The 27,322-nt window shown below is 37.5% G+C and overlaps 1 protein-coding gene and 1 pseudogene across 7 annotated transcripts in view; one reads left to right on the top strand and one right to left on the bottom strand.

Annotated features, from left to right (window-relative positions):
• LOC105487250 (HORMA domain containing 2) overlaps positions 1-27,322 on the bottom strand; it is an 88,997-nt gene that overhangs the window by 58,882 nt on the left and 2,793 nt on the right. For 5 of the 7 annotated variants that reach the window (XM_071080377.1, XM_011750654.3, XM_071080379.1 and 2 more), the window contains exons 2-7: positions 20,005-20,092; positions 15,021-15,162; positions 10,494-10,557; positions 9,186-9,222; positions 1,457-1,477; positions 757-783 (exon numbers count right to left, since the gene is read on the bottom strand). In XM_071080377.1, the coding sequence (XP_070936478.1) occupies positions 757-783; positions 1,457-1,477; positions 9,186-9,222; positions 10,494-10,557; positions 15,021-15,162; positions 20,005-20,055 (342 nt within the window). In that variant the 5' untranslated portion in view covers positions 20,056-20,092. The remainder of the gene's footprint in view (positions 1-756; positions 784-1,456; positions 1,478-9,185; positions 9,223-10,493; positions 10,558-15,020; positions 15,163-20,004; positions 20,093-27,322) is intronic. The other 2 variants (XM_071080380.1, XM_071080381.1) reach the window with 2 other exon arrangements.
• On the top strand, positions 8,180-8,505 carry LOC139358796 (large ribosomal subunit protein eL36-like; annotated as a pseudogene).

Genomic DNA, 27,322 nt, shown 5'->3' with positions numbered 1-27,322 from the left:
ACAGAGCAAGACTCTAAAAAAAAAAAAAGAAGAAGAAGAAGAATTCACAATCTGGTTGAGGAGATTAAGTAATCAATATGAATCAATTGAGAGTGTTAAATTGTGGGGTTCTGCTGGAAAAAGAATTCAAAGAAAGAAGTTAGTATAGACCAAATAGCCAAAGAGGCTTACATATAAGATTTGAACATAGTTGGTCTTGAAGATGAGTCGGATACCCTAAACAGAGGGAAGAAATCTAAAGAGAGAAGTAAAGAGGTAAAGCTCTGAAAATCTATAAAAACATGAAAAGGGGGAGAATTTAACTGGCATAAAAGAAAATTAGAGTTACGCCATATCTCATTTATATTCCCAAAAGGCCATAAACAGAAAGGATTCATAATCAGTTTAAATAAATAATAAAATGTGGTTTTACATGACTCAGAAAAAAAAGTCCATAAAAATTAAATTTAAAAAATTTTTAAGAAAAAAATGTGGTTTTATACATTTATACATTAAGAGACTCTTAATGCCAACAGGTTAGGGAATAGGCTCAGTTCTTCTCAATACCTTTTTTCCCCAATACCCTTAGATAGTTTTTGAAAAATCTCATAATAAGAGATTGGTCAAGTTTAGAGTAAAATATACTGAAAGAGCCCACTGTGAGTTCCTCTGCTCATATGGTAGTCTAGCAACATAATATATAACCTCAACTCAGAAAAACATCTTAAAATATTATATACATATACTACCCACCTATACGTTTGTGTGTGTTCTTACCTCAGATCCCATGGGATTTGTGTAAAGCTGTATAAGGGAAAATAAACAGCATTCAATTTCTGGAATTTACTAGATTACTCCTCATGAAATACATTTTTTATATAGAGTCCAATTGTGCTCTATTAGTTGAGTACAGACATATATTTTAAGCTAGAGATAGGATATGCTTATTTTGTGAATGTAGAGTCTTTAGAATATTCTGTGAACACTGAATAAAAGGAAATTAATAATGAAGCATTCATAATTACCATGACTGAGCTACAAATAAATTCTAAATAATCCATTATGGTTTAAAATTTGTTCAATAAATCATAGACCTAAGACTCTCAATGGTATCTTCTCATTTTCTATTCTTAACTATGTATACCATGTTAAACTCAGAGGTGTACAAAATTTCAAGAGTCTACCAAAGTTCAAAAACAAAAAATCTGGAGTCTGTAAAGTAACTAAAAAAATAAAATCCTGAGAGCCAATAAATGAAGCAGATAGTACAGCCTATATATTTTCCTAGGTGTTATACCAAAGAAATATAAAATTCATAATCTTTTATTAAAACTTCTGATAGATCCTGTCTTTAATTCCAAGACAGATAAAAAGAAAAAGTCGGGGGGAAGGGGGAGAGTACTGTTTTAATGTTTCACTTGCCAAAAGACAACGAAATAGAGACAGAGGCTTGGTCTTTAAATGAGTGTGTACTTACTGTCAGTACTGCCATACGTAGCTTCAAGAGAAAGAAAAATATTATTATATACTTGCACCTATATTATCATTCTTTTCAATAGACTAATTAAAATATTATTTCAGAGAGGTTTGAAAGATCTGGGTAGGAAAAAAATATCCAGAAGGCCAGAACAAAAAGGATACAGTCATCACTCAGTATTTGAGAAGGAATTAGTTCCAGGGCTCCCTATGAATACCAAAATCCATGTGTACTCAAGTACTTCAGGGAGTATATGAAAAGTCAGCCCTCCGTATCTGGGTTTCACATCTGCAGATACTGTATTTATTTATTTATTTATTTATTTATTTATATTATTTTTATTTATTTATTTATTTTTTTGAGACAGAGTCTCACTCTGTCGCCCAGGTTAGAGTGTTGTGGCATGATCTCAGCTCACTGCAACGTCTGCCTCCCAGGTTCAAGGGATTCCCCTCCTGAATAGCTGGGATTATAGGTGCCCACTACAATGCCCGGCTAATTTTTGTATTTTCTTTTTCTTTTTTTTTTTTTTTTGAGACAGAGTCTTGCTCTGTCGCCCAGGCTGGAGTACAGTGGTGTGATCTCGGCTCACTGCAAGCTCCACCTCCCGGGTTCACACCATTCTCCTGCCTTAGCCTCCCAAGGAGCTGGGACAACAGGCGCCCACCACCACATCTGGCTAATTTTTTGTATTTTTAGTAGAGACAGGGTTTCACCGTGTCAGCCAGGATGCTCTCGATCTCCTGACCTCGTGATCTGCCCGCCTCGGCCTCCCAAAGTGCTGGGATTACAGGCATGAGCCACCACAGCAGGCCTAAGTTTTGTATTTTCAGTAGAGATGGGGTTTTGCCATGTTGGCCAGGCTGGTCATGAACTCCCGACCTCAAGTGATCCTCCCACCTTGGTCTCCCAAAGTGCTGGAATTACAGGTATGAGCCACTGCGCCCAGCCTGTGTTTTCTTTTTCTTTCTTTCTTTTTTTTTTTTTTTTTTTTTTTTGAGTCACCAGACTGGGTACAGTAGCATGATCTTGGCTCACTGCAACCTCCACCTCCTGGGCTCAAGCGATTCTCCTGCCTTAGCCTCCTGAGTAGCTGGGATTACATACATGCGCCACCACGCCCAGCTAATTTTTGTATTTTTAGTAGACACGGGGTTTCAAGTTGGCCAGGATGGTCTCGATCTCCTGACCTTGTGATCCACCTGCCTCAGCCTCCCAAAGTGCTGAGATTACAGGCGTGAACCACTGCCCTGGCCCCAGCCTGTATTTTCAATCCACCTTTGGTTGCAGATGTGGAAGTCACAGATACAGAGGGCCAACTGTATTTTTTGAAAATAATCCATGTATAAGTGAACCTGTGAAGCTCAAACCCATGTGGTTCAAAGGTCAGCTGTACTTTTTTCCGGGAGGGTCAAAATTAACTTTATGCTAAAATTATATGAAGCCAGGTGCGGTGGCTCACGCCTATAATCCTAGCACTTTGGGAGGCCAAGGTGGGTAGACTGCCTGAGCTCGGGAGTTTGGGACCAGCCTGGGAAACATGGTGAAACCCTGTCTCTACTAAAATACAAAAAATTAGCCAGGCGTGGCTGCTTGTGCCTGTGATCCCAACTACTTGGGAGGCTGAAACAGGAGAATAGCTTGAACCTGGGAGGCAGAGGTTGTAGTGAGCTGAGATCGCGCCATTGCACTCCAGCTTGGGCAATAGAGAGAGATTCCATCTTAAAAAAAAAAACAAAACAGTATATGTTCACAATTTGATAGCAGTTTTTTTGCATTATAAAGAGGAATTTCCCAGATAACTGAAAACTGATTCTTTCCTATAATTTTTTTCTTTTCTTCTCTCCATTTCTGAAAGACTAGCATTTTTAAATTGATATATAATAGTTGTACATATTTTGGGGGTACATGTGATATTTTGATACCTGTATATAAAGTGTAATGAGTTCAACTGTATTTTAAATCATTTCTAGATTACTTATAATACCTAATACCATGTAAATGCTATATAAATACTTGTCACACTGTATGTTTATTTGTATTATTTTTTATTGTTGTACTGTTATTTTTTCTAAATATTTTCCAGTTGGTTGAATCTGTGGATGTAGAATGCTCTGATACACGGAGGGCCAACTGTACTAACTATTCACTCATTCAAGTGAGAGTCCATCACATACACAGGGCTCTGCTAGAGAGGAGAGGGACACAAAAAAGATAACTATCTCTCCTCTCAAAAAGTTATATTCTAGTTCTGGAGGCAAAAGGTATACAAAATAATTCAGTATTACTAAATAATTAAATATGCAACAAGTATCTCAAAAAGTGTCCCATTCGAAACTAATCTACTAAGTAAAAATGTCTTATATGTCTATAAAGTCCTTGTCCTCTCTACATATACACTACTATGAACAGATTATCTCTTCTTGAAAGAGTAATATATAGAGATAGAAATATAATCAAGCCAATGATAATTGTTTTTAAAAACTAGAATACAAATCAGAAAATTTCAGGCCAGGCACAGTGGTTCTTGCCTGTAATCCCAGCACTTTGGGAGCTCAAGGTGGGCGAATCACTTGAACCCAGGAGTTCAAAGCCAGCCTGGGAAACATGGTAAGATGCCATCTTTACAAAAAGTAAGATAATTAGCTAGGCATGGTGGTGCACACTTGTGGTCCTAGCTACTTGGAAGGCTGAGACAGGAGGATTGTTTGAGGCCTGGAAGTTGAGGCTGCAGTGAGCCATGATTGTGCCAATGTACTCCAGCCTAGGCAACAGAGTGAAACTCTATAAGAGAGAAAGAGAGGGCCAGGCACAGTGGCTCACGCCTGTAATCCCAGCACTTTGGGAGGCTGAGGAAGGCGGGTCACAAGGTCAGGAGTTCGAGACCAGCATGGCCGACATGGTGAAACCCCATCTCTACTAAAAACATAAAAAATTAGCCAGGCGTAGTGGCAGGCACCTGTAATCCCAGCTACTCGGGAGGCTGAGGCAGGAGAATAGCTTGAACCCGGAAGTTGGAGGTTGCAGTGAGCCAAGACCACGCTGCTGCACTCCAGCCTGTGCAGCAGAGAGAGACTCCAAAGAAAAAGAAGAAAGGAAAGAAGGAAGGAAGGAGAAAAGAAAAGAAAAAGAAAGAAAAGAGAGAGGAAGAAAAGGAAGGAAGGAAGGAAAGAAGGAGGGAAGGCGGGAAAGAGAGAAAGAAAGAAAGAAAAGAAAAAAAAAATTCAGAATCACAATTTCATATCAAAGGACTAAAACTTTACTGCCACTTTGTGGCCATTTTGATTACTGCATATAAACTCATACATTAATTAATTGAGTTCATTTATTTATGCATTCATTCAAAAATAGACATGGCTGCTATCAGGGAACATTCAGACTACCAGGGAAGAACAACAGTAAACAACAAAAACATAGCAAAGATAGCTATATCATTATCATCGTGTTCATTGCTATGAAGCAGCAGCATGGGGTGCTATGAGAACATAAAATAAAGGAACCACCTAGGCTGGGGAGGAGGGTGTCAGGGAAGGCCTCCCTAGGGAAGTAAATATTTAAGCTGAGACTTGAAAGATAAATTTGAGTTAGCCAGGCAAGGTGTACGGGGCAGGGGAGAGAAGTTTCTAGGCAAGAGGAACAATATATGCAAAGGTAAAAGGAGCTTGGCATGTTCTAGATTGCTTGTGTGGCTTGAACATGGGAACAACAGCGATACCTTGGAAGGCAGATAGGGATCATATAGGCCTTGCAGACCATGTGAAGGACCCTGAACTTTATTTTAAAAGCTGTGGAAAATGTTTAGACAAAAGAACAACATGATCAGACTTGGGTTTCTGAAAGTATGCAGTGTGAACAGTGGATCAGAATGGTGAGGAACTGAGAATGCGAATAAGGAAACAAGCTAGGTAACTATATACAATATAGTCTCTTTTTTTACAATAATTATATACAACACTGATATGTGTTTATTTTAAAGAATTCAAGCATAATATAAAGTACAAAATAAGTATAAAAATCACCCAAAATTGAAACCCCATCTATACTTAAAAATACAAAAATTAGCCAGGCGTGGTGTCACACACCTATAGTCCTAGCTACTCGGGAGGCTGAGGCAGAAGAATCACTTGAACTCGGGAGGCAGAGGTTACAGTGAGCCAAGATTGCGCCACTGCACTCCAGCCTGGGCAACAGAGAGAGACTCGATCTCAAAAAAAAAAAAAAAAAAAAAAAAAAAAATCACCCAAAATTTCACAACTAGAAATACTCATGCTCTTACAGGGGAACATCTTTCAAGATCTCTAGATACTCAAATTTGATTTTACTCAAACTATTTTCATTTATTTATATACTTATTTATTTGAGATGAAGTTTCACTCTGTCACCAGGCTGGAGTGCAGTGGCATGGTCTCAGCTCATTGCAACCTCTGCCTCCTAGGTTCAAGCAATTCTCCTGCCTCAGCCTCTCGAGTAGCTGGGATTATAGGCACAAGCCACCATACCCAGCTAATTTTTTGTATTTATAGCAGAAATACAAGGTGTCACCATGTTGTCCAGGCTGGTCTCAAACTCCTGGGTTCAAGAGATTCACCCACCTCAGCCTCCCAAAGTGCTGGGATTACAGGTATGAGTCACTGTGCCCGGCCTCAAACTACTTTTAAAACATATCGTACCAGCTACAAGATCACCTGAGGAAAGTTATAAAACATTAACAACTGAAAAACAATATAAATACTATTTACTTAAGAGACTAAGTCATCTATCTAAAATTTTGTCTTTTGATCTCCCCAAAACAAGTTATTTTGACTGAGTCAGTCATACAGGTAGTCATTTAGTAAAATAAATGTATCAAACTAGCTAGATACCCTTTGTACATTATACTGCTATTTTAGTACATGTAATACTTATAATATTTTATTTAAGAAGTGACTCTTACTATTATATTATGACTTCCCTGAGAGTGGAATCACATTTTACTCTCATTATTATCTCATCCAATGCCTAGGCACAATGTCTGGCACAGATTAAATAGCCGATGTATAAAGAATGAATGTTTAACACATACATAGTGTTTGTTATGTGCCAGGCATTGTTCTAAACATTTTAGATCAGCGGTTTTCAAATTATGGTCCCTAGACCAGCAGTCAAGAGCATCACTTGTAACTTGTCTGAAATGCAAATTCTTACATCAGAATATTGAGGTGAGGCTTGACAACCTGTGTTTTAACAAGTCCTCCAGGTGATTCTGATGCAAGCTGAAGTTTGAGAACCACTGCTTTAGATTATTAACTCATTATCAAATAACCTTAACAAGTGGATTCTATTATTATCCCCATCTTATATGCAAAGAAACTAAGGTACCAAAAGGTAGGTTACTTGCCAAAGGCCACAGGGGTATTAAGTGACAGAACTGGGATTCTTCAGACCATCTGACTCCAAAACTTGAACTTCTAACTATCTTGTACTGCCCATCAGTGAGGAACAGTCAGGAAATGTCACTAAATGAGTGGATGAAGGGGGTATGAATGAGCACTGTTCAGTATAACAGTGATGGCCTTCTCCCCCTTTCAATCTGTCCAAATATTTAGGGCCTTCAAAGCTCAAAAGCTATTTTCTCTCAAAAGATTTCTCTCATGTTCCTCACAGGGTATAGTGCCTCCTTTCCCATACTTCCCATTGCATATGATCATTATCTTTCTTTAGGCATTCATCACTTTCTAATGAGCATTATAAGGGTGATCAAAATATCTCTGATATTTTTACATTAAAATATCAAATTGACATAAAAAATCAATATATAGGCTGGGTGCAGTGGCTCATGCCTGTAATCCCAGCACGTTGGGAGGCTGAGTTGGGCAGATCACTTGAGGTCAGGAGTTCGAGAGCAGCCTGGCCAACATGGTGAAACACCGTCTCTACTAAAAATACAAAAATTAGCCAAGTATGGTGGTGCATGTCTGTAATCTCAGTTACTTAGGAGGCTGAGGCAGGAGCATTGCTTGAACCTGGGAGGTGGAGGTTGCAGTGAGCCAAGATTGTGCCACTGCACTCCAGCCTAGGCGACAGAGTGAGACTCTGTCACACACTCACAAAAATAAATAAATAAATATGTAAAGCCCAATATGACATAGATGCTGGCCAGTCAGAAAGGATGCCAATTTAGCTCTAGAGCTGGGCTCCTGGAAGCAAACCTTGGACTAGATATTAACCTTTTGGTTACTGGATTTTGGAGTGTTCTGGAGAGATCCCAAAAGAGACACTGGTAAAGTGACGTGGAGGATATTGATAGGGAGCCACATGAGGTCTCAGAAAAGCAGCAATTTACCATTCAATACAGAAATATTTCAATATTTTAAGAGCAGATACAGCTGAGTCAGTATATAACAGCTGATCATCAGCCCTGCATATGAATATCACTTATCTTCTGCCAAGGTCTATAAGCTCTTTCCCACTTCTGTTTTATCTTTGTATCCCTAGGTCCCTCTGGTCAGTGTTGAATAAATCATAAGTAACAAATGTGCAGTGGAAATAGAAATATATGAATGTGCTAAATAATCTAGTGTAAGGCTTCCTGACCTCAAGATTTCTTAATTAAAAACAAGATTTCTTAAAAAAAAATCAAGAACTGAGGAGTAAAAAGAAGACATAGATGGAGAAAATGGGGAAAAGCAGTGGTGGAAATTTCAAATATTTATAGGCCTTGGCTGCCACTGGAGAGCAGCAGCCATGGCTCTGCTCTACCTTACAGCCATGGGACTCAACAAGGGCCACAAGGTGGCCAAGAATGTGAGCAAGCCCAGGCCCAGCTGCCACCACAGGTGCCTGACAGGTGCCTGACCAAACACACCAAGTTCATGCGGGATATGATCCCAGAGGTGTGTGGCTTCACCCTGTATGGGCAGCATCCCATGAAGTAGCTCAAGGTCTCCAAGGACAAATGGGCCTTCAAGTTCATCAAGAAAAAGGTGGGAACACACATCCGCACCAAGAGGAAGTAGGAGGAGCTGAGTAATGTCCTGGCCGCCATGAGGAAAGCCGCTGCCAAGGACTGAGCCCCCTGCCTTGCCCTGCCCTCTGCTCATAATAAAAGCTCCACAGGAAAGAAAAAAACAGAAAGAAAAAATAAATTTCATTTATATACATCTTGTCTCTTCAACTAGGACTAGAGCCTCCATTCTGTACGCCCTTCATAGCTGTCTTGGGCAGCATGAAAGATCAGATGCACTTAAAATTTAAGCTATATATTTTTTTAAATCTGAGGTACAATACTAGTACAATACTACCTATTGTAAAGGAATAGATTATACTTATAAACTAAATGGGCTAGTTACCAAAATAACTAAGGCAGAATAAAAACCAATTATTCAAGTCCATTTTTTTCCTTTCATATCTGCAAATTGAATCACCACTATTCTAAATACGTTCAATGCACTAAATGCCAGATTCTTGTCTCTCCTGTCCCACATCCTGTGGATCTCTTCCAGTGACTTCAGAGGAAACTCTGTGGTCAAAAAGATATGAGTATGTAAAAGAGAAAAATGAGTTTTCTTTCTAATTGATGCAAAGGAGACATCAACAGGACAATAAAGACATAAGATAACAAGAAATTAGTTTATGAATGCAAACGTAGACACTTATACTGTTAAACACAACGAAATAAAAGTCTAATTTCTTTTTATAAAGAATAAAAGACAAGCCTTTGATTCCGGTGTAAGTTTAAAAACATTCTTACGTATCTCTTTTCCAAAGCATCAAAACAACCTTGAATCCTGTCAAGAAATAAATGTTTGATGTCAATTGGACCACATGCAAAGCCAAAATAATTCCAACTACAGAATTCATTTGCACTTTTTGCTTTGATGTACATTAAGTTGATAACCATCTTAATGGTAAGGTAACCATCTTACCTTTCCCATTTAATCACTTTTTTAAACTTCCAGCAACTTTTAATATGTTGATAGAACTTTATAAGTAGTAATGAGCAATTTTGTGGTAGTGAACCAAATTTTTTTGGATCCCATGTTTAGTACACTGACACGCATATGATGAATTATCAGTTTTTAAAATTTCTGTGGGTACATAGGTATATATATTTAGTATTTTATCACAGTTTTTATTTTTATATAAGTCAATTTTCTTTCAAAAACAAAGCTAAATCAGTGTCTTAAAATTATTAATAATATTGATAATTAAAAATATTGAATAATTCTTACAAATTCCTAGAAAATTATTTTTTAAAAAGAAAGAGGGAAAGCAGGCCAGGACAATGGCTCACACCTGTAGTCCCAGCACTTTGGGAGGCCAAGGTGGGCGGATCATGACATCAAGAGATCGAGACCATCCTGGCCAACATGGTGAAACCCCATCTCTACTAAAAATACAAAAATTAGCTGGGCATGATTGGCGTGCACCTGTAGTCCCAGCTACCCGAGAGGCTGAGGCAGGAGAATCGCTTGAACCTGGGAGGCAAAGGTTGCAGTGAGCCGAAATCGTGCCACTGCACTCCAGCCTGGGCGACAGAGGGAGACTTCGTCTCAAAAAAAAAAAAAAAAAAAAAAAGAAAGAAAAAGAAAAGAAAAGGAAAAAGAAAGAGGGAAAGTAGGAAAGAAGAAATGGTTTTTTTAAAAAATGGTCTTGGCCGGGCGCGGTGTCTCACGCCTGTAATCCCAGCACTTTGGGAGGCCGAGACGGGCGGATCACGAGGTCAGGAGAACGAGACCATCCTGGCTAACACGGTGAAACGCCGTCTCTACTAAAAACACACACACACACAAAAAAAAAACTAGCCAGGCGTAGTGGCGGGCGCATGTAGTCCCAGCTACTCAGGAGGCTGAGGCAGGAGAATGGCGTGAACGCGGGAGGCAGAGCTTGCAGTGAGCCGAGATCACACCACTGCACTCCAGGCTGGGCAACTGAGCAAGACTCCATCTCAAAAAAAAAAGAAAAAGAAAAAAAAATCTTACTAAATAAAGCATTATGGGTAATTTCAGCCATGATAAAAATAATGTTGTTCAACTTTTATAGAATTTCTATTACTTACCATCTGATAATATGCAGTGATCCAGGACATTTTTTATCTTCTCGGAGGATTTTTAAACTGAGGTCTACAAAAACAGAAACATAGTCTATTTTTATCTACTAAATGACTGCTGTACTGAAATTGTCCATGCTAAATAGGGCATTTCCTTTAACTATTTTATTTATGTAATTTATTTAGTTTTATAGCTTATAAAAACATTTTGGATCTCTAAACATCTACTTTAAAAACAAATCCTATGTTAAGAAGTAGCTTAGTCTCAATTTTGATTACAGTTAGGAGTTTCCCCCTTCTACAATGTAGCACAACTGAGTTGGCTCCAAAATCAATTTGTGTCCCTTCTTTGCCTCTGTAGAATTCTAAGTAATTATGAGGTAGTGTTGAGACTATCTCCATTGACCAACTTAAAATATACACCTCAATCTCAGTCATTTCCCTGTTATTTCTCTCCCTCTCAATGAAAAGAATGAAAAATTTCACATGGATTATTCTCAAATACTTACTTTATCTGAAATCTAACTACCTTTTTACACTTAGGAAGAATAGGAATATCATATTAAGAGTCTGGGTTTAGGCCGGGCGCGGTGGCTCACATCTGTAATCCCAGCACTTTGAGGGGCTGAGGCAGAGAATTACTTGAGCCCAGGATGTCGAAACCAGCCAGGGCAACCTAGTGAACCCTCACCTCTAAAAAAAAAATTAAAAAATTATCTGGGCATAGTGGCACATGCCTATAGTCCCAACTACTCAGGAAGCTGAGGCAGGAGGATCACTTGAGTCTGGAAGGTCGAAGCTGTAATCCTATAATGATCATGTCGCCACACTCCAGCCCGGACAATGAAATGAGACTCCGTCTCTAAATAAATAAATAAATAAATACAATTTTGGTTTAAAGTAGTCCAAGATCAATCACTGATTTATGTGTGATTTTGCATAAGTAACTTCACCTTTTCATATTGTTTTCCTGTCCTAAAATTGATGTTACCTGTATCTCTATTGAGGGATATGAAAATTATCCTGTGTTGATATAACATTCAGAAATTACAAGAGAGTGACACAGGAGTACTAAGCATTTTTATGATGTATATTACTTTAAGAACAAACACTGAAAGGGAGACATATCACTTCCACAATAACTGTCACAAAAAATAAAGCTATAGGGAATGGTATCATTGCCATTGCCTAGGGTAGTGACTGGCACACAGTATGTGCTTATTACCAAAAATATGTCTTTCTCAATTCTATGTTCTAGACACGAGGGGAAACTGCAAATATATGTTAGATATAAACACATTCACTGTTACAAGTTTGTATCTCATAGACCAAAAGATGTCATAATACAAATGAGGTTGTTGTGATTGCAAATACCATGTTTATGTGCTTATAGCACACATGCATTTTATTGATGCTCTTACATTGCTTAATATATTTTTCTTTTTTGAGACAGAGTCTCACTGTATCACCGAGGCTGGAATTCAGTGGTGCAATCACAGCTCACTGTAGCCTTAAGCCCCCACGCTCAGATGATCCTCCCACCTCAGCCTCCAGAGTAGCTGGAACTACAGGCACCCACCACCATGGCCAGCTAATTTTTTTTATTTTTTATAGAGACAGGGTTTCACCGTGTTGTTCAGGCTGCTCTTGGACTCCTAGGCTCAAGCAATCTGCCCACCTTGCCTTTCAAAGTGTTATGATTACACTTTGGATTACAAGCATGAGCCACCGTGCCCAACCAAGAGAATTAGACTAAAATGAGGCCAAGGTATATCATTAAATACAGATGTAAGAAATTTTAAATTAGATTTTGAAAAATAACATCTTACAAGGCAACTTGTAGCTCTCTATATTTATTTTCAAAATGATAGTTCCTATTTTAGTGACAAGTCAACAAGATTCACAATACAGCTTTTTAAAAAAATTTTTAAATACTTTAAGTTCTGGAATATATGCGCAGAACGTGAAGTTTTGTTCATGAGCCATGGTGGTTTGCTGCACCCCTCAACCTGTCAACTAGGTTTTAAGCCCTGCATGCATTAGGTATTTGTTCTAATGCTATTCTTTCCTTTGCCCCCTATCCCCCGACAGGCTGCAGTGTGTGATGTTCCCCTCCCTGTTTCCATGGGTTCTCATTATTCAACTCCCACTTATGAGTGAGAATATGCGGTGTTTGGTTTTCTGTTCCTGTGTTAGTTTGCTGAGAATGATGGTTTCCAGCTTCCTCCATGTTCCTGCAAAGGACATGAACTAATTCTTTTTTTATGGCTACATAGTTTTCCATGATGTATATGTGCCACATTTTCTTTATCCAGTCTATCATTGATGGGCATTTGGGTTGGTTCCAAGTCTTTGCTATTGTAAATAGTGCTGTAATAAACATATGTGTGCATATGTTTACCCATTTATAATCCTTTGGGTATATACCCAGTAATGGGATTGCTTGGTCAAATGGTATTTCTGGTTCTATATCCTTGACGAATTGCCACACTGTCTTCCACAATGGTTGAACTAATTTACACTCCCACTAACAGTGTAAAAGCATTCTTATTTCTCCACATCCTCTCCAGCATCTATTGTTTCCTGACTTTTTAGTGATCTCCATTCTAACTGGCATGAGATGTTATCTCATTGTGGTTTTGATTTGCATTTCTCTAACAACCAGTGGTGATGAGCTTTTTTTCATATGTTTGTTGGCTGCATAAATGTCTTCTTTTGAGAAGTGTCTGTTCATATCCTTTGCCCACTTTTTGATGGGGTTGTTTTTTTCTTGTAAATTTGTTTTAAGTTCTTTGTAGATTCTGGATATTATACCTTTGTCAGATGGATAGATTGCAAAAATTTTCTCCCATTCTGTATGTTGCCTGTTCACTCTAATGACAATTTCTTTTCCTGTACAGAAGCTCTTCAGTTTAATTAGATCCCATTTGTCTATTCTGGCTTTTGTTGCAATTGCTTTTGGTGCTTTAGTCATGAAGTCTTTGCCCATGCCTATGTCCTGAATGGTACTGCCTAGGTTTTCTTCTAGGTTTTTATGGTTTTAGGTCTTATATTTAAGTCTTTAATCCATCTTGAATTAACTTTTGTATAAGGTGTAAGGAAGGGGTCCAGTTTCAGTTTTCTGCATATGGCTAGCCAGTTTTCCCAGCACCATTTATTAAATAGGGAATCCTTTCCTCATTGCTTGTTTTTGTCAGGTTTGTCAAAGATCAGATGGTTGTAGATGTGTTGTGTTATTTCTGAGGTCTCTGTTCTCTTCCATTGGTCTATATATCTATTTTGGTACCAGTACCGTGCTGTTTTGGTTGCTGTAGCCTTATAATATAGTTTGAAGTCAGGTAGCATGATGCCTCCAGCTTTGTTCTTTTTGCTTAGGATTATCTTGGCCATATGGGCTCCTTTTTGGTTCCATATGAAATTTAAAGTAGTTTTTTTCTAATTCTGTGAAGAAAGTCAATGGTAACTTGATGGGAATAACATTGAATCTATAATTACTTTGGGTAGTACGGCCATTTTCACGATACACAATCCAGCTTTTTAAACAAATAAGATTTTGAAAAATTGTTGAGTACTAGGTACTTGGGTTTTTTGCTTTTTGGTTTTTTGTTTGTTTGTTTGTTTTTTGTCTTTTGGTTTTTTTTTGAGATGAAGTTTTGCTCTTGTCACCCAGGCTGGAGTGAAATGGCACGATCTTGGCTCACTGAAATGTCTGTCTCCTGGGTTCAAGTGATTTGCCTGCCTCAGCCTCCCAAGTAGCTGGGATTACAGGTGCCCACCACAATGCCCAGCTAATTTTTGTATTTTTAGTAGAGACAGTGTTTCACCATGTTGGCCAGGCTGGTCTCGAACTCCTGACCTCAGGTGACCCACCCGCCTCAGCCTCCCAAAATGTTGGGATTACAGGCATGAGCCACCATGCCTAGCCGGTACTTGTTTTTATAATAAGAGAAGAAAAGGGGCCAGAAACAGCTTGTAATATAAGGAAATGAGATGATAAGTTTAAGAGCACTGAAACAAAAGGAATGAAAGTAGAAGACCTGGCAATTGAGAAAAAAGCCAGAACTGATTAGAATAATAATTATCTTAATATCCATGTGAATCAACAAGTGAGTTTGGCTTTTTTTTCCCCCAGCATTTTTGTATATGTTAACAGAGAGAAAAGGTTTTCACCTGGTTCCTTTGAACTTCCTCAGTGCCAAAGTGTACCTTAAAGAATAAATTCAATTGAGGCACAAAATAGTGCAAATCTACAGCATTCAAATAGATTTTGATCTAGCTATTGCTTTTATACTGGACTTATCCAAACAGATTTCTTTTTTCTTCCATCTGTCACCTGGCATCTAGCCAGGAACTAGTAATTCCTATAAGTAAAATCACTACACACAGTAAAATTAAAATGGAAAAATGGATTAGCAAATTGGTCTTGAAGAACAGGCCCTTAAGTTGGAATTAGCACACTTTGTGAGAATTTGTCTATTTCTGCTAAATAGAGAAAGGGGCTACAACAGCCAAAGAGACTAGTTAGTTTAACTTTACCATCCAAATGCCGTTCTCCATAAGAGCTCTCTGGAAACAGGCCCCTTAGGTATGTTATACATGAGATGGAAGTAGCAAAAAGTTTCTTCACCATTTTCAGGGACTCATGCTCATTAGTGATTTGGGATGGGAAAACTGTTTCCTGGAAAAACAACGGAGGTGAAAAAAGATTAGTATTCTTTAATATATTCAGTTCAGCACATCATTACCACAGATATAATGAAAAGATTTCTCAGAACTTCAAATTTGATACATTTGAAGGTAATCAAAAAGAAACAGTGCTTTGAATATTACATTAAATTAGATCTTCATAGGCAAGGCAGAGCAGAAAGGCAGAAACAATTACCCAAGTAATTCAAGACTAAAACAATTTATTTCACAATGATCCATGAAACTGGAGTTTTACTATGATTATATAATCTCCTTCTCTCTCATACACTCCTCGGACCCTACTGCAATCTGGATTTTACTCCTTTCCTTTCTACACTATTCTCTCCAAAGTCACCAAGTACAATCCTATAGTTGACCTCTTCTCATCCCTCATAATATGTAACTTCTTTATATTATCTGATACTGTTACCCACATACTCTCTTTTCCTCTCCAAGGTGCCATAACACTATTTTGGTTTTTCACCTATTCCTACGTATCTGTCTCAGTCTCTTTTATTTTTTTCCAGTTGTTCTGCTCTTTAAATGTTGGTTATCCCCCAGGATTCTGTCTTCAGGCTTTTTCTCTTTTATAGCTGTCTTCATGAATAATCTCATCTAGTTTCATAGCTTCGGCTATAGCCTATACAGAAAGGATTTAGGGTTCCTATTTCTGTTATGAGTTCCAGTTCTATATTTTTATTTCCTGAACATCTGTACCTAAACTACTTTGTAGATCACTTAAACTCAGTTTATTTCTGCCACCCCTGGCTAAAACCTGATCCCAAGTCTCATTCTCAGACTAGTGAATCAGCACTACTCCAGTCATCCAGGTTAGAAGCAGCTTCATCTTTGTCTTCTCTTTCATTCATACCCTACTAAATTCTATTAATTCTCTCTAAAAGAGTTCTCAAATCTATTTTCTCCTTTCCCTTTTCACTGCCACTGGCTTGACTAAGGACATACTTAATTATCTCCTTGATTACTACAGTAGCCCCTGATTTCATTGCTAACAATTCTTTTATTCAACCTGTCTTCCATATTGCCATCAGAATTAATTTTCAAGGATACAAATCTTATCAGTGTTCGTCCAGGATAGAGTTCAAGTACCTTAGAGTGGGATTTGAGAACTGTCAAAATCTTATTCTTGTTTAGCTCTCCTGCCTCATCTCGTACCCCTTCCTCCCTACCCACACTCCCTTATTCTCTCCCATGCACCCTACTGTCTAGCCATGTGGAATTGCGGCTATTCATCTACTATTCTATTGCCATGTATTTCCATACTTTTGTGCTTTGCTTAAGCCAGAGCTCTGAGGAATACAAAGCTTCTGTAAGATGTCATAGTGTTCTATAAAAAGTATCAATACTAGGAATAGCTTCCTGCTAAATTTTATGTATGTGTATATATATAACATAGTAAACAAACCTAAATCATTGTTCTTAAATGATTAGATAGTCTTCCTTAAGAAATAGTGTGCCGTAAAAGGAGTGTGATAAGAGAGCAACTGGTATATGAATTTGTGACTTTTGCTTCAGTATGTAAGGAGCGTCTACCAAGAGTCATCTTGCATATAGAATATTTGCTAATGGATAGGTTGTGCCAGTATCTCAAATTATCATTTCAACATATGTTTGACATACTATGTTTACTGTATACACAATGTTTATTGTGTTTATGTATTAAAATAAAAATAAAAATTTGATCTGTTTTTCATTATTCTGTGAGGCTGCTTTTTGCTGTTTTCTTTAAGCCAAGCACAAAATATGTCTCATGAATTCCAGTCGGTATTGTGTTAATACATTATAATTTTAAAGTATTTTCTAAATATTAACAAATTAGACTATATTAAACTTTAGAACTTCTGTTCATTAATATACTATTAAGAGCATAGGTCTTACAAAGGACTCATATCCAGAATGTATAAAGAACTCCTAAAATTCTTTAAGAAAGACAATCAAATAGAAAAGTGTCTATTTGTATGAAAATAGACACTTAATAAAAGAGCATATCCAAATGACCAATAAACAAATGAAAAAGTGTTTAAATTTTATCAGGGAAGTGAGCATTAAAATCACAAGGAGGCCAGGGGTGGTAGCTCACACCTGTAATCCCAGGACTTTGGGAGGCTGAGGTGGGTGGATCACTTGAGGTCAGGAGTTCAAGACCAGCCTGGCCAACATGGTGAAACCCCTGTCTCTACTAAAAATACAAAAATTAGACAGGTGTGGTGGAGGGTGCCTATTATCCTAGCTACTCGGGAGGCTGAGGCAGTAGAAACACTTGAACCCAGGAGGTGGAGATCACAGTGAGCCAAGGTTGTACCACTCCAGCCTGGGCAACAGAGTAAGACTGTCAAACAAACAAACAAATCACAATGAGAGAATACTACACACCCACCAAAATGACTAAAAGTTTTTAAAAGGATGTAGAATAATAAAAACTCCTAAACACTGGTTGTGGGAGTGTAAATGGGTACAACCTCTTTGGAAAGTTGCTTGGCAGTATATAATAAAGCTAAATAACCACATATCCTATGACCCATATTTGACTCATAGGTATACATCCAACACATATGCTTATATGTTCACTATAGGACATGTATTAGAGTATTCAGAAAAGCATAATTTGTAATAGACCCATGCTGGAAACCACCCAAATGCTCATCAACAGTAAAATGAATAAAACTGTGGTATATGCCCCCGATGGAATACTATATAGCAATGAGAATGAATGATCTATAACTATACCGAGTAATACAGATAACTCTCACTCATAATGCTGAGCAAAAGAAACCAGATGCAAATGAGTATTAGTGTATGATTTCATTTATATAAAGTACAAAAGCAGGTGAAACTAATTTATGCTGTTAGATGTCAAGATGGTGGTTTCCCTTGGTGGGGAGAGGTAATAATAACTAGAAGACAGCAGGAGAGGGAGTGCTGGTAGTGTTCTGTTTTCTGATCTGGCTTCTGGCTTACAACAATGTGTTAAGTTTGTAAAAATTCATTTAGTTGTACACTTACACATTATATGAATATATTCAGTAAAAATGTTAAGTGTTTGCTGGTCATATAAGTTTGGAAAATGTTGTCTTATGCAGTTCTTTTGGCCAGGCATGCTCTTTTTCCCATTTCCAAAGTATGAAAAATCTTAATCCAAATATGTATTTAATCTTATTACATTATAGGTACTGTTTTAGGTTCTGAGATGTAGCAGTGAGCAAAACATATAACAATCCTCTCCCTCATGTGGCTTACATTCTGTATCACTCTTAATTCATACTATAAGGATAATACTTATTACCAGTTAATATAATATTTGAAGGCAGAGTGCAGATAAATTCTGACTTTTCCCAACATAGCCAGGGGGCATGGCTAACTCCACATGTCCCTAGGCTTTAGACTCTAATGGCTCCAAAGCAGGTAAGCTGAACAATTTTTAAAAGTCAAAGAAGCAGTTTGTGACATTAAAGCATTTAGCAAACCTAATATCTGACCCAGACCAAATGTCTAAATTTGGAAGATATTTTTATTTTACCAATAATCTTTATTTTCCAAAGATTATTAAAGTCATGTAAACTAAAAGGAACTAAAGTTTTAATTCTTCTGACAAAATATTTGATTTAAGTGCTTATTTTTCTTTAAGCCAATTAATTAGCACTCTTTTATGTAAACACCATACACACAACACATATAAATACACAGACAGAAGAAGATCCAGTAATTGTAAGATTTTTCATTTGCCAGTTTTTAAGTTTCTTAATTGGATTACTGGCTTCAAGGTGGAGCCCTTGGAAGAACAGGCTCAGGAAAGCATGTAGTTTCTACGGCCTAATAAACAGGCACAGCTGGAAAGTATAAACAGATTCCCAAAATTAAGGGTCTCGTTTTTATACTGGATCCTGGATCCCCAGAAAAAGAGAGAAATGGCATAGGAAAAGACAGTACAACGCTTTTACCATGCATTTCACTGGAAGGCAGCCCAAAGTCAATCAGCCAATTTTGTAATCAGCCCATCTTATTTCTTATTCTGAGCCAAGGCATATGCTAGGTTTTCCTCAGGGAATTCTCTCTCCTCTATGCAAATTATCTTCATCATTCAAGGTCTGTCCACCTTCAGCCTTACCTCTTTCATGAGGAATATACAGACCATTCCAGTCCATATGAAATTTCTAAATTCCTACAATTTGCATTGTCTTACTCTTTTTCACATATATATAAATCATATATTGCTTTGTATATTGTCTTAACTCCTAACCAGATTATAAACTTTTGGAAGATGAAGATCATATTTTTGTATTTTATCAGTGAATAACATAGTATTATGAATATTATATTACATAATATTGAGTCTCAATGAATAAACGAATGATGCATTAATGAATGTCATGGGACAAACCAAACTACATGCCTGGCCCTGGGATGCTCCCCTAGACTTCTAGCATCCAAGTTTCTCTCAGTGCTCTCCCTTTCTGTTCTTATAATTACACCATGGTGTGCAACACAAGTTTCCTAACGTTTTAGGAAGTGAATATCTCACCAAGAACCATTCTCTTTAAACATCTTTTTGTTTCTGATTTCTTTTACTCTAGAAGATCTAAATATATTGTATAAACATGAAACAAGCACCCAGTAAGTAACTTTGTAGAAATTTATTTTAATTTTCTGGTCCTTGGTCTATTAGGCAGTTAAAATGTACACATACTCTCCCAGAATATTATGTGCTAATTAACTGATAAAATTGCTGCTTACAAACACACATACAAAAGATTAAAATTATAATTCTGAACTAACTCACTAAATGGTCATTGATTTTCTTTTAATTCTTAACAAATACCTTAGATGCTTTGTGTATTGTGATGGAGTGAGAAAGCTGAGCAGTGGCCATTGTAGAAATGTATCAGGATTATTCCAACAAGTCCAACCTATTAAAAAAATAATTAATTCATTAGAGACCTTGCCAAATACAATGATTCCTCTCTTACTCTACCCAAAAATGAAATTGAAAAAGTCTAAAGGCAAACAAAAAATTAAAATCGAGGACAGTTAAGTATAAACTGTTTTCCCAGATTGTTCAGTTTAGAGAGAAATTTACCAAGCTACATTTTGAAGAAGCAAAGGAAGAATGAATGCTAAGATAATTCTATCAGGCCCTATCTAAACTATAAAATGAATTTGAGTTGAAAAAAGTACTTATTGTTAATTTTCCAAAGGAGAACTATATAATTAAAATTTGATCACACTCTTTGGGAAATAAGTTTAATAAACATTTTTATCTATAATTTTGGCATAAGGTCTCTGGATGAATTTTTCCATCCACTCAATGAAAATTATAAGATTATTTGTTCACAAATATATTTGGAGGAGAAAATACATTGTAAATCACCTAGAGACTCAATATATATTATTAATCCTTGTCATTCCCTCAGAGTGTAACAATGCTCTCTATATAGCAAAGGCTCAAAAACATTTCCTGAATTAACTTCGGTTGTAATTTATTTGCAACTTCAACTCAAAAGTTAATGTTTATACTTCATACCCATTAAAACAGTTATTCATCCAACTAGCTGAAAAAGAAATCAAGAGAGAAATCTCATTTACAATACCTACCAAAAAATTAGGAATACATTTAAGAAAGTGAAAGATTGCTACAATGAAACTACAAAATGCTGATGAAAGAAATCGAACAGAACACAAAAAGATAGAAAGAAAGAAAGAAAGAAAGAAAGAAAGAAAGAAAGAAAGAAAGAAAGAAAGAAAGAAAGAAAGAAAGAAAGAAAGAAAGGAAAGAAAGAAAGAAAGAAAGAAAGAAAGAAAGAAAGAAAGAAAGAAAGAAAGAAAGGAAAGAAAGAAAGAAAGAAAGAAAGAAAGAAAGAAAGAAAGAAAGAAAGAAAGAAAGAAAGAAAGAAAGAAAGAAAGAAAGAAAGAGAAAGAGAGAGAGAGGGAAGGGAGGGAGGGGAGTAGAGTGGAGGGGAGGGGAGGGAGGGAGGAAGGAAGGAAGAAAATATGGTGTATATATACACAATTGAATATTGTTCAGCCATTTTAAAAAGCATGAAAATCTGTCATTCACAGCAACAGAGATTAACCTAGATGACATAATGTTAAGTGAAGTAAGTCAGGTACAGAAAGATAAATACCATGTGTTCTCACTCATCTGGGAGCTAAAACAGATGAGCTCTTAGAAGTAGTTATTAGAGGCTAGGAAGGGCAGCAGGGAGGAGGTTGGATAGGGAGAAGTTAGTTAACGGATATAAAATTACAGCTAGAAAGGAGAATACATTCTATTGTTCTGTAGCACTGTAGAGTGACCACAGTTAACAATGATTTATTATATATTTAGAATAGCTCAACATAAAGAATTATAAGTGTTTGAACTGATGGATATGCTTTGACTTGACCATTACATATTATATACACGTATCAAAATATCACTCTGTACCCCATAAATATGTACAATTACTGTGTGTCAATTAAAAATTTTATAAATGATTATTCAAAAATGGAAAGTAGTAAGTTGCAAAGGATGTGGAGAAATTAAAACCCTTATGCATTGCTGGTGGGAATGAAAGTGGTGCAGTCATTGTGGAAAACAGCATGGCATTCCTCAAAAAGTGAAACAGAATTACCATATTATCCAGCATTTCCATCTCTAGGTATATACTCAAAAGAATTGAAACCAGGGACTCAAACAGATACTTGTACACGAATGCTCATAGCCACATAATTCACATTAGCCAAAAGATGGAAACAATCCAAATGTCTATTAAAAGATGAATGAATAAACAAAATGTGGTATTTACAATGGAATATTACTCAATTTTTTTGTTTGCTTGTTTGTTTGCTTTGTTTTGTTTTTAAGACGGGGTCTCCTTCTGTCACCTAGGGTAGAGTGCAATAGCGTGATCTCAGCTCACTGCAACCTCTGGCTCCCAGGCTCAAGTGATTCTCCCACCTCAGCCTCTTGAGTAGCTGGGACCACAAGCACTTGCCACCACACCTGGCTAAGTTTTGTAATTTTTGTAGAGATGGGGTTTTGTCATGTTGCCCAGGCTGGTCTTGAATTCCTAGACTCAGGCAATCCACCCACCTTATCCTCCCAGTGTGCTGGGATTACAGGCATGAGCCACCACACCCGGCCTCTATTCAATCTTAAAAAGGAATGAAGTTCTGATACATGTACAACGTGAATAAATCTTGAAAACATTATGCTAAGTGAAAAGCCAGACATAAAAGGACAAATATTATATGATTCCACTTATATGAGGTACCTAGAGTAGGCAAATTCATAGAGACAGAAAGTAGAATAGAGGTTACCAGGTGCTGGTGGGGTAGAAGGAGTTTAATAGGTATAGAGTTTCTGTTCAGGATGATGAAAATGTTTTAGAAATGGATAGTGATAATGGTTGCACAACATTGTATATGTGCTTAGTGTCACTGAGTTGTACACTTAGAAAAGCTGAGGTGTTGAGTTTTATATTACAGTTTACCACAATAAAAAAGTTAATATTTAAAATACATCTAGTTTTCACCCTTATTGTTTTGTTAATATAAAAAAGAAGCAGCCGGGTATGGTGGCTCATGCCTGATGCCTGTAATCCCAGAACAGTGGGAGGCCAAGGCAGGTGGATCACGAGGTCAGGAGATCGAGACCATCCTGGCCAACATGGTGAAACCCCGTCTCTACTAAAAATACAAAAATTATCCAGGCATGGTGGCGGGCGCCTATGGTCCCAGCTACTCAGGAGGCTGAGGCAGGGGAATGTCACGAACCCGGGAGGTGCAGCTTGCAGTGAGCCAAGATCGCGCCACTGCACTCCAGCCTGGGTGACAGAGCAAGAGTCTGTCTCGGGAAAAAAAAAAAAAAAAAGCAAATTTTCCCTTTTCTTTACAAAGGCTTAATTTAATTTCAATTGGGGCTTCTTTTCAAGGTTTTATGAAGTTCTAACCAAAATACTTGTAAAATAACTTCTTTCAAGATATTCCATTCTGGATCACCAAGGATAGCCTGTGACCAGTTTTTGTGTATCCATTAATGCAAGACTCAAAGATTTTCCCAAGAGGGCAGAATTATTTGCAAACACTGCCACAAGGTGATGATAGAGATTATAAACAGGTGGTAATATTTAATTTATCTCAAACTACTTCTTCAGAGGGGCACTAGGGGACACTCTTTTACAATATTTTATATACGAGACTGAAAACCACCTAACAGTCCTTTAATCCTTAAAGATTCCAAGCTATCTTTTCTTGATTTCAGAGTATAACCTTCATATCTGACTCAACACATCAGTTGTCCCCCTTAAATTTCAAAATATAAAATGGGAAACAAAGTAGCTCTAAGAGTTTAAGATCTAGTCCCAGCCCATTAAACTATGATACACTACCCACTACTGGGGTAGTTATTAGTCTTAGAGACAATAAATAAGAGAAATCATGATTTTAAAATAGTTTTCTATATTAGTGGGGTTTTTTAACTTTCTCTATGATCATAGACATTCTGATGTCATTTCTAGGGAATCAAGCTCTGAAAATAGCAACAGCCAATTAGAACACAATGCATTACTACATCCATATTTTTGCAATGTATGGATGGCCTAGATTAAATTAATATTACCATTGAAAACTCTGAGGCATTCAGGACACTTGCTTTTGAGAAAGGATTCAAGCTAGTTAATATTAGCATTTGGTAAATTCCTTAGGAATTAACATTTATAAAAGTAAAATTTAATTTTCTACATATATACATATTTATATTTTTATATATATTATACATATATACATATATATTTATATATATGGAGAGAGAGAGAGAGAAATAACCAGCAGTATAATCTAGTAGAAAGAGCCTTTAGAGTTAAGGAACCTAAGTTCAAATTCTGACTCAGCTACCTAGCAGCTGGCATGGCCAGGCACAGTGGGAGATGACTGGATCATCTGGGCAGTTTCTCATGAATGGTTTAGCACTATACCCTCAGTGCAGTTCTTGCAATAGTAAGTAAGTGAGTTATTGCAAGATCTGGTTGTTTAAAGGTGTGTAGAACCTTTTCTTTTTTCCCCTCTCTCTCTCTCCGGCTTTAGCTATGTAAGATGCGCCTGTTTCTCCTTTGTCTTCTGCCATAATTGTAAGTTTCCTGAGGCCTCCCCAAAAGTCAGGCAGATGCTACCATGCTTTCTGTACAGCCAGTGGAACTGTGAGCCAGTTAAACCTCTTTTCTTTATAAATTACCCAGTCTCAGGAATTTCTTTATAGCAATGCAAGAATGGACTAAAACAGAGCTCTTCTTTTTTACTTCTATCACACACTCCCTGGATGAACAAATACACTCCCATTGTTTCAAGTATAATTTCCATCCTATTGATTCTTATGTGTATATCCCCAGCCCAGGTCTCTCTCAGAAGTTGCTGACTTGTTCCTCTAACTGATCATAAGACTGTTCCACCTTGATGTTCTCAACACATCCAAATGTGAATTATTTTCCCCAAAAACTTACTTCTGTTCCCTCACTCAGTGAATGACATCATCACATACCTAGTTGCTCAAGCACAAAATCTGTGACTCAACCTTAATCCCTTCCTCGTTCCTATGTTCAATCACCTTAATATTTCTCAAATGTAGGCCGGGTGCAGTGGCTCATGCCTGTAATCCCAGCACTTTGGGAGGCCGAGGCAGGCGGATCACCTGAGGTTGGGAGTTCAAGACCAGCCTGACAAACATGGAGAAACCCCATCTCTACTAAAAATACAAAATTAGCCAGGCATGGTGGCACATGCCTGTAATCCCAGCTACTTGGGATGGTGAAGTGCAGTGGTATAATCCCAGCTCACTGCAACCTCTGCTTCCTGGGTTCAAGCCCTTCTCCTGCCTCAGCCTCCTGAGTAGCTGGGATTACAGGTGTATGCCACCATGTCCAGCTAATTTTTGTATTTTTAGTAGAGATGGGTTTTTGCCATGTTGGCCAGGCTGGTCTGGAACTCCTGACCTCAAGTGATCCACCCACTTTGGCCTCCCAAAGTGCTGGGATTACAAGCGTGAGCCACTGCATCCAGACTTTAAAGTTTTTTTAATAGGTATAATTCAGTGGATTTTAGTATATTCACAAAACTGTGCAACCATCTGTTTAATATAGTATAAATCATCAATTTAGTATATTCACAAAATAGTGCAAACACAACCTAATTCCAGAACATTTTCATCACCCCTAAAAGAAATCCCATGCCCATTAGCAGTCACTCCTATTCTCTCCTTTCCCCAGCTGCTGGAAACCACTAACCTACCTTTCATCTTTATGAAATTGCCTATTCTGAACATTACATATAAATGAAACCATACAATATGTGACCTTTTGTGTCTTGTTTAGCTCATTCTTGAACTCTCAGCATCATCACAGTACTAGAATTAAGTAGGTACTCAATAAATATTTGCTGAGGCTGGGCACAGTGGCTCACACCTGTAATCCCAGCATTTTGGGAGGCCAAGTGGGGTGGATCACTTGAGGTCAGGAGTTCAAGACCAGCCTGGTCAACATGGTGAAATCCTGTCTCTACTTAAAAAATAAATAAATAAAATAAGTAAAACATTTAAAAAAATTAAAAACCTATTAACTAAATATTTGCTGAGTCAACAGAGAAGAACTATAGGAACAAGGAATAATCAAGTCTAGAAAAACACCACAAAATTTTAAAGGTAGAAGAAACTTTAAACATCATTTCTATGGTTTGAATGTGTATCCCAAAGTTCATATTTTGGAAACTTAATCCTCAGTGCAAGTGTTGAGAGTTGAGACCTTTAAGAGGTGATTAGGTGCCTTCATGAATGGATTAATATTGTTACTCCAGGAGCAGGTTCATTATCAAGAAAATAGGTTTGTTATAAAAGCAAGTTTGGTGCACTCACTGTCTCTCCTTGCTCTCTCTCTTACCAGGTGATGCCTTCCTCCATGTTATGACACAGCAAGAAGGTCCTTACAAGATGCATATCCTTGTTTTTGGACTTCCCAGCCTCCAGAATCATAAGCCAATACATGTCTGCTCTTTTTACATTACCCAGCCTCAGGTATTGTTATAGCAGCACAAATGTGACTAAGACAATCATTTAGTCCAAATATCTAATTTTCTACATGGGGAATTCAAGATCCAGACTTATCCAGGGTCAGTCAGCCACTTAGTAACAGAACTGAGACTAAAACTCAACAAGTCTGACTCACAATCTAGAAGTTTTTCCAGACTGACTCTCCAAAATGAAATTCTCCTTTGCTTTCACTCTATCTAATACAATGCACTACCAGGGCCTCCCTAGTTCTTCAGCTTGCCTGCTTATTTCTAAACTTGGGAGGGTCTCTTTCTAGTGTTCTAGCATGAGCTTGCTTCAGGAAGGCAAAAAGATCTAAATTATTTTTTCAAAAAACATCGTGAAACTTCATCTCTACTAAAACTGGAAAAATTAGCCAGGCGTGATGGTGGGTGCCTGTAATCCCAGCTACTTGGGAGGCTGAGGCAGGAGAATCGCTTGAACCCGGGAGGTGGAGGTTGCAGTGAGCCGAGATTGCACCATTGCACTCCAGCCTGGGCAACAAGAGTGAAACTCCATCTCAAAAAAAAAAAAAAAAAAAAAAGCCAGACTCCTTTCGGCCTCTAACTATTTTGTTGCTACTGTTTTCCCTTTGAGCAGGTGTTTTGTGGCGGTCTTCTATTTAAGTACAAACTCTGCTTAATTTTGAAAGCTCACAAGTTGACAGGAGGTATGACTCTAGAGAGCATGCATTCTGAGAGAATAGGTCTGATTTTTTGTATGTGTCATCCCTTTGTTCAGGCTCATTATCTAAAAACCTAGAAGAGATTTCATAACTACAGATTTTAAGAACTGAAAGTTAACTTTGAAATGTCATTCTCTTATATATTTGTCTGCAAATTAGATCCACACATATTTGAAACTTCACAGCACATCAATATCATTCCCTGTTTTGTTTTTGAGACAAGGTCTTACTCTGTTTACCCAGGCAGGAATGAAGTGGTGCAATCTTGGCTCACTGCAACCTCAACCTCCTGGGTTCAAGTGATCCTCCCACCTCAGCCTCCTAAGTAGCTGGTACTAGAGGCAATGTGCCACCACACTCCGCAAATTTTCTTTATTTTTGGTAGAGACGAGGTCTCAC

This window comes from Macaca nemestrina, chromosome 15 (assembly GCF_043159975.1).
Source record: "Macaca nemestrina isolate mMacNem1 chromosome 15, mMacNem.hap1, whole genome shotgun sequence".
Lineage (NCBI taxonomy): Eukaryota > Metazoa > Chordata > Mammalia > Primates > Cercopithecidae > Macaca > Macaca nemestrina.
The sequence above is the reverse complement of the archived record's forward strand: the minus strand, read 5'-3'. Positions and strand labels throughout refer to the sequence as shown.